Source organism: Scardinius erythrophthalmus, assembly GCF_964197995.2.
Source record: "Scardinius erythrophthalmus genome assembly, chromosome: 17".
Taxonomy (NCBI): Eukaryota; Metazoa; Chordata; class Actinopteri; order Cypriniformes; family Leuciscidae; genus Scardinius; species Scardinius erythrophthalmus.
In genome coordinates, this window is record NC_138237.1 from 4,303,652 (window position 1) to 4,314,822 (window position 11,171).

An 11,171-nucleotide genomic window follows, 5' to 3' on the forward strand; every position below is an offset into this window, starting at 1 on the left:
ACATATTAACATTATTCATTCCTGTTCAGACATTGAGGGTTTTTGTATTGTTATTGTTGGTGTAGAAATCATTATATCACGACACACACACACACACACACACACACACACACACACACACACACACACACACACATATATATATATATATATATATATATATTTATAAAGACTTGAGGCTTTTGCATCTGAACTCTTCATATATATATATATATATATATATATATATATATATATATATATATATATATATATATATATATATCATGATTTACTCTAAATTTGGTTAAGGTATTTATCTGACAAAATTATTTGGCAAAAAAGGCAAACTAGAGCTACAGGTTTTATTTTACCATGCAAATAAATAAATAAATGCATAGAAAAACTAAAAGCTGACAGGAAAAAGCAACATAATCAGTTATTAATATTTCGTTGGTTCTCTCTTGCATGTGTTTGTAATTTCTTTGTATGATTGCCGGCACAATTTGTAACGTTTCATTGTGTTATTATCACAAATAAAACAATTGACTCCAAGCAAAACTGCATTACAAAATCTTTTAATAATATTTAAATTAATGGTGAAGATGTCCATTTTCCTCATCCGGACATCACTTTTGGCCCAATATATTAAATAACAGTATGATTTCATATAATAAAAATACTATGCACTTATGCAGAGGTCTAAAAGGCAGAATGTTTTTTTGTTATGAGGATATTGCAGATGTGTGTGTGTCTGCGTGTGTGTGTGAGATCAGGATAATCCGTGTAACCCTTTAGTGACCGAGGAGGCTCCAGCGCCTCCATCTGCTGCAGTGACTTGTTTATTTCTTGGATTTCTCTGAACAGGATCGAGTCTCCTTTAAATATCGCCGGTGTTTTATGCATGAGACGGATGTGAGCGCAGATGTTTACAGCTAAACGCACATATTCGACGTTTATCTGCACATGGCAGCGGCCGGTGCTGATGAGAGTCTCCGCGGATCCCGGATCACCATCATCATCATCAGCAGCATCTGAGACGATGCAGCTCACATCCATCATGTTCCTTCTCCGTGTGTGAATCGGAGTGTTTTCTGGGCTGAGATGGTTCGGGTCGTCAGTGTTCTGGGTCTGGTGATGTTCAGCGTCGCTTTGCTCATTTTGTCATTGATTAGTTACGTGTCCATCAAGAAAGACTTCATCTTCACCGGCCCGAAATACGCCAACGGCGGCGGTCCGCGGATGTACATGTTTCACGCGGGGTTTCGGTGAGTGAACACGTGATTTATCACATAAATTCATTAAAAATGTCATAACGGGGTTGTTTATTTCTATAAATCAAAAGGGCAGCGTTTCTAATGCGCATGCGGGTAAATGCGCGTGTGTTTTGATCACATCTTTTGGAAAGGCCTCTTGTCCTTCTTTCATGATGCTCAGTGCGCATGCGCGGTTCAGTCCTGGATCATGAAGATGGACTAACCTACATTCTCATATTTCGCAGAGTAATGATTTCTGAACAGTCAGCTGGCTTCATTCATATTCTATATACGTCATGCATTCTATTCTAACACATATTCTTTATTGGCATCTATGGTTCCATAATAAACATCGACATTCTTAAAACAAATTTCTATATAGAACCTTTAAGATTCCATATAGAACCTTTATTTTTAAGAGTGATACACATTTAAAAAGAAAGGTTCTTTATTGGAACCCATGGTTCCATGAAGAACCTTTAACATCCACAGAACATTTTAGGTTCTTTATAGTTGAAAAAGGTTCTTTAGAATATTAAAATGTTCTTCACATCTAGAAAAATGTTTTTTGACAAATGTTGAGTGATAAACTACTTTACATTTGATTAATGCATCATTTCTTAGTCTAACTTGCTGACCATCAAGAATAGAATATGTTTTTAAAAAATACTTGCAACCCAATTATGTGCAATAGACTCACTACTTAGCCTTTTGGCTGAAATCTAATATGTGCACCGAAGTGCATGTTTTTTATAGAGTGTTATGTGAATAACTGTTGTACATGCACTCAGTGTAAAGTGCAACCAAAGTCCAGTTTAATGTTGTGTTTGATTGAAACTGAAGGATGGAGGCCCTGAACGCTGTCCTTGGTCCTGATTTACTCCTCTGGCAGTTTCATTTCCAGTCAGTAATCAGACGCTTTTGCTACAGTCAAGGTTACATAGCAGGAGTCATTTTGATCCGGCACTCTTGTATGACCATATGTTATTCATCAGCGGTTCGTCATTTGGACTTGCGCCAGGGAAGAGAGAAAAGGCCAAAACTAGCAGAAGTGCCTTCAAATGTGTTTCTATTAATATGCTAAATAATGCTAGCAAGATGTAAATCATGTTAGAAATATGTTAACAATGCTCTAAATAATGCTGGCAACATGTTAACAATGATAAATCATGTTAGAAAAATGCCAACAATGCATTAAATAATGTTAGCAACATTTAAAACATGTTAACAATGTGAAATTATGCTAGAAACATGTTAATGCATGCTTTTAATGTTAATGCTTTTAATGTTAAATCATGCAACGACATGCTAAATCATGTTTGAAACATGCTAACTATGCACTAAATAATGCTAGCAACATGCTAAAACATGTAAACAATGTTAAATCAGACTAGAAACATGCTAGCGACATGCTAAATCATGCTAGCAAATGTTATTGTATACTAGAAATATGATAACTCATGCTAGCAATGTGATAAATAATGCTAGAAACATGCTAAATCATGCATCTATCCAAAATTATAGCTTTTAGAACTACTAAACTAAAACCTAAACCTAAAATTAAAACCTTCAAACCTAAAGCTGTTAAAACTACTTCAAACTTTCTGGCTAGGCTTTCAAAGCCAACATCAAAGTTTGTCTAGAAACTTTACTCATAAAAATAAACGCTCTTCATGCACTAAATCTTTCCATTCCACAAAGGGTTCTTCATAGTTTTAAAAGGTTCTTTAGAATATTAAAACATTAAAGAACAAATGCTTCTTTTAAAAACTGATCACTGAAATATTCTTTGTGGAACCAAAAATAGTTATTCTATGGCATCACTGTAATAAAAAGAGTGTATGAATTGATTGAGTTTCACTGAGAGTGACTTGAGTCGTCCTGTAAACCAACACAGCGCTCTGACCTCTGAGGCCGTAACCCAGACTCAGATAATGAAACGGAACAAGCTTTAACAAACGAGAGTGAGAAAACGAGCAGGCGTGGAGTCTAAAAGAGGCTGTTTAATTAGAGCGGGCATCGACTGCCCCGGGCGGGTCGTGACTGACAGGACTCTGGATGGGTCCGATTGATTGGGACCACTTTCAGCATCTGCCATCAGCGGGACATCGGGATCTGCTGGAACAGAAACAGTGTTTTCATTTCCTCTGTCTGTCCATCTTCTCGTCAGGTCCCAACTGGCAATGAAGTTTCTGGATCCTGCGTTCACGTCCCTGAATAATGCCCTCAACGAGAACATACAGGAGTCCAGCAGCTGGAGGTTTAACAAGAGCGCTTATTTAGAGCAAAGGTGAACGTCAAACACACACACACACACACACACACACACACACAGTGCAGAAGATGAGAATATCTGAATACGTTTAGAATTAATAAGGAACGGTAGTCTAGGTAGATGCAAATGTAAACAATACTGTATATACACTACTGGCAGAAGCCTCTTCTGCTCACCAAAGCTGCATTTATCTGTTTAAAAATACAGTAAAATCAGCAAAATTGTGAAATATTATAACAGTTTAAATCAGCTGTTTTCTGTGTGAATATATAGTAAAGTGTAATTTATTCCTGTGATCAAAGCTGAATTTTCAGCATCATTACTCCAGTCTTCAGTGTCACATGATCCTTCACAAATCATTCTGATATGATGACTTGGTCTTTATAGTTTATTTCCTTAGTTAGAATGATGAAACTTTATGGTTATAGTTATTCTTAATGTATCATTCTAATTTATTTAAATCAAAAAGACTATTTTTTAAAAATGTTTATAAAACGTCAACTCTCACATTTATGTAATATTCAGTATTAATATGAATATATGTTATGGGTATAGTTATCCTCCTTACTATTTATATATTTAGTTTTTTATATGATTAATATTTTCAATCTATTTTAAAACAGTAATTTTATTAAAACTTTATGGTTATAGTTATTGTTCTTGATGTTTGTTTATTTTTAAAGCATTTAATATTAATTAATATTAATAAATGTATCAAATCAAATGTCACATTTTATGAAGACATTATTTAAAAAAAGAATAAAAACCCATTAACTCTCACAATATTAATCTTTTTAATAGTAATATTCTTTAAACATTGTTATAGTTGTCGTTCTTGATAGATGTTTATTTATTCTGAGTTTAGTTTTTTAATGTTTAATATTATTAATATTTTTTTGAAAACATTGTTTTGAAAATTATTTAAAAAAATTCAAACACTATTTAAAAACCATCAACTCTCACATGTTAAATGTTGTTATAGTTATCATTCTTGTTTATTTATTTATTTATTTATTAAAAGAGTTAAGTTTTTTAATGTTTAATATTATTAATAGCATTAAATGTATGATGGCATTTTTGAAAACAGTATTTTTTAAACCTGTTTATACAGCGTCAACTCTCACATGTGTTTGTAACATTAAATATTTTAAGTAGTTATATTATTTAAACTTTAAGCTTATGGATATAGTTTTGAACGGGCCTAAACTCTTTTCTCAAAACATCTGCTAATTCTTTCACTTGTGTTGCATCTTGCGTCTTTCTGAATCTGCTCACTTCACTCTGATGTTGTTGCGTGTGTCTTCCAGTAAAGAGATCGGTCAGTACATCGACGTCCCGCACAACTTCACCCTGACCAAGAGCAGCGTTCGTGTGGGTCAGTTAATGCACTACGACTACTCCAGTCACAAATACGTGTTCTCCATCGGAGAGAACCTCAGGTCTTTGCTTCCGGACTCTTCTCCGGTCCTCAACAAGCGCTACAACACCTGCGCTGTGGTGGGAAACAGTGGGATCCTCACCGGGAGCCGCTGTGGCCCCGATATCGACAAGTATGACTTCGTTTTCCGCTGCAACTTCGCGCCCACCGAAGTCTTCCATCGAGACGTGGGACGCCGGACCAACCTCACCACCTTCAACCCCAGTATTCTGGAGAAATACTACAACAACCTGCTGACCATCCAGGACAGGAACAATTTCTTCTTGAGTCTGAAGAAGCTGGACGGCGCGATCCTGTGGATCCCAGCCTTTTTCTTCCACACGTCGGCCACTGTCACACGCACACTCGTAGATTTCTTCGTAGAGCACAAGGGGCAGCTGAAAGTGCAGTTAGCCTGGCCGGGAAACATTATGCAGTATGTGAACAGGTAAGAGATTGTGTACGTATATCTGAACCTGTTTAAGCTTTATTTGAGAATCACACTTCTAAAAATACCATGGTATCATTTTGAGTTTTGTATGGAAGCTTGTTTCTGACACGGAATTAAAAAAATTAGAAAGGTAATTAGAAAGGTAAAAAGTCACAATTACAAGTTTATGTCTCCCTTGAACTGTAAACTCAGATTTCCGAGAATTCATAATTTCAAGATGTAAACTCAAAATTCCAAGAAAAGAGTCAAAAGTATGAGATATAAACTCAGAATTCCAAGAAAAGAGTCAAAAGTATGAGATGTAAACTCAGAATTCCGTGAAGAAAGTCAGAATTGAGAGATGTAAACTCAGAATTCCGAGAAGAAAGTCAGAATTGCAAGATGTAAACTCAGAAATCCGAGAAGTCAGTCAGAATTGCAAGATGTAAACTCAGAATTCTGAGAAGAAAGTCAGAATTGCGATATGTAAACTCAGAATTCCGAGAAGAAAGTCAGAATTGAGAGATGTAAACTCAGAATTCCGAGAAGTCAGTCAGAATTGCAAGATGTAAACTCAGAAATCCGAGAAGAAAGTCAGAATTGAGAGATGTAAACTCAGAATTTCGAGAAGAAAGTCAGAATTGATAGATGTAAACTCAGAATTCTGAGAAAAAAAGTCAGAATTGCGAGATACAAATTTAGAATTCCGATAATTCATAATTGCAAGATGTAAAGTCAGAATTCCAAGAAAAGAGTCAAAAGTATGAGATGTAAACTCAGAATTCCGTGAAGAAAGTCAGAATTGAGAGATGTAAACTCAGAATTCCGAGAAGAAAGTCAGAATTGCAAGATGTAAACTCAGAATTCCTAGAAGTCAGAATTGCAAGATGTAAACTCAGAAATCCGAGAAGAAAGTCAGAATTGCGAGATGTAAACTCAGAATTCTGAGAAAAAAAGTCAGAATTGCAAGATACAAATTTAGAATTCCGAGAATTCATAATTGCAAGATGTAAACTCAAAATTCCAAGAAAAGAGTCAAAATTGCAAGATGTAAAGTCAGAATTCCAAGAAAAGAGTCAAAAGTATGATGTAAACTCAGAATTCCGTGAAGAAAGTCAGAATTGAAAGATGTAAACTCAGAATTCCGAGAAGAAAGTCAGAATTGCAAGATGTAAACTCAGAATTCCGAGAAGTCAGTCAGAATTGCAAGATGTAAACTCAGAATTCCGAGAAGAAAGTCAGAATTGCAAGATGTAAACTCAGAATTCCGAGAAGTCAGAATTGAGAGATGTAAACTCAGAATTCCGAGAAGAAAGTCAGAATTGCAAGATGTAAACTCAGAATTCCGAGAAGTCAGAATTGAGAGATGTAAACTCAGAATTCCGAGAAGAAAGTCAGAATTGCAAGATGTAAACTCAGAATTCTGAGAAGTCAGAATTGAGAGATGTAAACTCAGAATTCCGAGAAGAAAGTCAGAATTGAGAGATGTAAACTCAGAATTTCGTGAAGAAAGTCAGAATTATGAGATGTAAACTCAGAATTCCGAGAAGTCAGTCAGAATTGACAGATGTTAACTCAGAATTCCGAGAAGAAAGTCAGAATTATGAGATGTAAACTCAGAATTCCGAGAAGTCAGAATTGAGAGATGTAAACTCAGAATTCCGAGAAGAAAGTCAGAATTGAGAGATGTAAACTCAGAATTTCGTGAAGAAAGTCAGAATTATGAGATGTAAACTCAGAATTCCGAGAAGTCAGTCAGAATTGCAAGATGTAAACTTAGAATTCCGAGAAGTCAGTCAGAATTGACAGATGTAAACTCAGAATTCCGAGAAGAAAGTCAGAATTATGAGATGTAAACTCAGGATTACGAGAAGTGAGAATTGCAAGATGTAAACTCAGAATTCCGAGAAGAAAGTCAAAATTTGCAAGATGTAAATTCAGGATTACGAGATAGAGAGTCAGAATTGCGAGATGTAAACTCTGTATTTTTGGGACATGGTACCAGCAGAAGATGAGATTATCACACTCGCTGTATGTAAACAAACAGAGAGCGAGTGAGAGTTGCTCGGTTTAACCCATCATTCACAGAACTGAGCTGTTGTCCTGTAATCTTCTGCAATCCCATTAAAGCGAGTCGCTGTGTCCGATCGGACAGATTTATCCCCTGGAAGACCATCACAAGCTCCACAAGACGTTTAATAAACATTCGGCTTAACAGTCATTGACGAAAAAGGATCTCCGTGATTGCATATAAAAAATATATATATAATCAGAAAATGTGTCATTTGTTTTGATATAAAAAAATGAATAATATTAATAAATATTAATACATTTTATTAATAGTATTTATATTAAATTTAAAATTAAATCTTTAAAATAAGTAAATAAATAGAAAATGATTAAAATGTAATTTTTATAATCTCTGGAACTCTTTTAAAAATGCTTAAAAAAGTATATAAGTACATGCACTACAGTTCAAAAGTTTGGGGTGAGTAAGATTTTTAAAAAATAATCAATACTTTTATTCATCAAGGACGCATTAAATTGATGAAAAGTGACATTAAAGACGTTCATAATGTTACAAAGGATTATATTTCAAATAAATGCTGTTCTTTTGAACTTTATTCATTTATGATCCTGAAAAAAAAATGTATCACGGTTTCCACAAAAATATGAAGCTGTTGTCAACACTGATAATAATCATAAATGTTAATGAGCATCAAATCATCATATCAGAATGATTTGTGAAGGATCATGTGACACTGAAGACTGGAGTAATGATGCTGAATATTCAGCTTTGATCACAGGAATAAATTACACTTTACTGTATATTCACATAGAAAACAGCTGATTTACATTGGAATAATATTTCACAATTTTACTGTATTTTTGATCAAATAAATGCCGCCTTGGTGAGCAGAAGAGACTCTTTCAAAAACTGAAAAAATCTTACCGACCCGAAACTCATTACAGTTTCTAGACATGTTCAAAATATTTTGAATTGAGAAATTGAAAAGGAATTTACCTTCATACACACACTAATGTTATGGAATAAATTGACCTATAAAACACACACACACACACACACACACACACACAGGTCAGCCTGTAGTCCAGTGTTGTTCACTGTTCACCAGCGCCGTGACTCTATTAGAGATGGTGGCTGAACTAACCTTGCTCTGAGCGAATGAACACACACATACACACACACACAGGAGCAGCTGACCTTCATGGATGTGTTGGCACCATTTTCCTGCAGACACATGTGCCACTTTGGGTGAAACGCATTAGTGTGTTACCCGGGGGTTTATGGGTAAACTGTTGAGTGTGTATGCAGGGGTTTACCGCCGTTAACTGTATATGAGGATATTTCTCTGAATTCATTTAAAGCTGAAGCTCAGTGCTGGAAGGGTCTTTCAGGGAAGATCACGGAGCGTTTGTGTGTCGGAGCAGCAGAACGTACCGAGATCAGCGCTTGAGTGTGGAAAACATGTTTATGACTGTTGATGGTTTTACCTTAATTACCCTAATACCACATAAACACGCCCAGGTCAAAATGAGAAGTACACTCGTGTTCAAAAGTTTGGGGTCAGTACGTTTTTTTTGGGAAAAAAATATCTTCTGCTCACCAGTTCTGGATATATTTGATCAAAAATAGAGTAAGAAATGTGAAATATTATTACAATGTAAAACAGCTGTATTCTATGTGATTATAGTAAAGTCTAGTAAAGTTTTGTTTTATTCATTGTTTTTTATAGTAATATAATAATGTAATTTTATAAACGGCTATATAATTGATTTTCACATTATTGCTGACCATTGTGAATAAATAAATAGGTTTTATATTAATTGGTAGAACTGATATATATATATATATATTCAGAAAGAATCTAAGACTATATCAGCTAATACTTTTTGATTTTGTTAATCCTATTTCCAATTTGTGACATCACAAAATATCTAAAGATAGTTTGTTTAAATCAGAAATGAAAAGTTTAAGTTAATAAAATGTAAAAGAAACAATGCAAACGATATTTCAAATGCAGGTCCTCTTGTTTGTCTGCAGGTACTGGAAAATGAAGGCTCTGTCCCCGAAGCGTCTGTCATATCGGCTACATAAAATTATAATGAAAACATTATAATTGTGTGCTTGGGACATGGATTTTTATGATAAGACTTTAGGTTTTGTAATCAGGCTCTCAAAAATGATTTAAAAATTTGGATTCAGATTTATCAGCCAATATATCGGTTATATCCTTTCATATATAAAGGATTATCGGTATCAGGCAAAATTTTCATATCGGTGCATCCCAAATATATATATATAGTATGTGTATATATATATATATATATATATGTATAATCACAGGTTTTGTGAGATTCATCCAAATGCTCTCCAGACCTACAGAAAGAATCTAAGACTAAATCAGCTAATACACACTTATTGATTTTGTTAATCCTATTTCCAATTTGCGGCTTCACAAAATGTCCAAAGAAAGCTTGTTTGAATCAGAACTGAATGTAAAAATACAATATTTGAAACCTTTGACAGCAGTTCCTCTTGTTTGTCTGCAGGTACTGGAAGACGAAGGCTCTGTCCCCGAAGCGTCTGAGCACGGGGATCCTCATGTTCACGCTGGCCTCGTCCCTGTGTGATCAGGTGCACCTGTACGGGTTCTGGCCCTTCGGCTGGGACCCCAACACCGGGAAGGAGCTGCCGTACCATTACTACGACAAGAAGGGCACCAAGTTCACCACCAAGTGGCAGGAGTCGCACCAGCTGCCCACCGAGTTCAAACTGCTCTTCAAGATGCACGCAGACGGCGTCCTGAAACTCAGCCTCTCCCACTGCGCCTAGAGGTCAAAGGTCAGGGTCAAAGGGTCGGTGGTCAAGACTCAGGGTCGCTTGGTTTGGCTAATGGACGTTTGTGGTGACTCGAGGTTTTATTTCTGCCAACTATCGACATCAAGCTCAGATCAGTGTCAGTGGTGATGAGGATAGTTGGTGCACTCTAAAAAATGCTGGGTTGTTTTAACCCAATTTTGGGTCAAATATGGACAAACCCAGCCGTTGGGTTACATTTTTAAAATGCATTTTTAATCCAACGTTTGGGTTTGTCTATATTTGACCCAAAATTGGGTTAAAACAACCCAGCATTTTTTAGAGTGCACTATTTGTTAACATTAAACAACAGCATCATGTTATAATATAACCACAATATAATGCAAATATTACAAAAATATAACGCACATAAAAGAAATGCTTTCATTTAATATCCCTATGAAGGTTTTCTTTGAGTATAAATATAGTATATATATATACAGACCAGAATATGAGGCGAACTTGAGTATGTTACCACCTAGCAACCAACAACAACAGCCTAGCGACCGCTTAGAAACACCCTGGCAACGACCCACAACAGGCAAACACTGCTCAGATTTTCTTCAGAGGAATCTAGTTTTGTATATAGTGACAGAGGATAAATGTATGGAAGCTTATTTCTGCCATGGAATAAAAAATAAAAATAAATTCTGAGGAAAAAAGTCAGACAATTACCTTTTTTTATTCCGTTGTGGAAACAAGTTTCCATAAAATCAAAACACTATGCTTATTTTCTGCATGCCAGGTTTATGCTGGTCTACTAGGATATGTTTCTGAATTATTATTATATAGACACAGATAAGTCTAATCGAAGCGTTTTAATTGGACACGACCCGTGTCAATCAATCATGTTGCTCCAGTGGGCGGGGCATTCTCAGCGAGAGGCTCTGATTGGCTCATGAGCTGTCAGAGTTCTGAAGAAATATCGATGT

The 11,171-nt window shown here is 35.5% G+C and overlaps 1 protein-coding gene across 1 annotated transcript; it reads left to right on the forward strand.

The window, feature by feature from the left end:
* Positions 1–1,083: 1,083 nt before the first annotated feature.
* Positions 1,084–10,215, forward strand: st8sia3 (ST8 alpha-N-acetyl-neuraminide alpha-2,8-sialyltransferase 3; the record flags this gene model as incomplete). The annotated part of the gene is made up of 4 exons (XM_081390691.1): positions 1,084–1,247; positions 3,406–3,525; positions 4,818–5,375; positions 9,933–10,215. The coding sequence occupies 4 exons, from the start codon at positions 1,084–1,086 to the stop codon at positions 10,213–10,215; spliced, it is 1,125 nt and encodes a 374-aa protein (XP_081246817.1).
* Between the last annotated feature and the right edge of the window lie 956 nt (positions 10,216–11,171).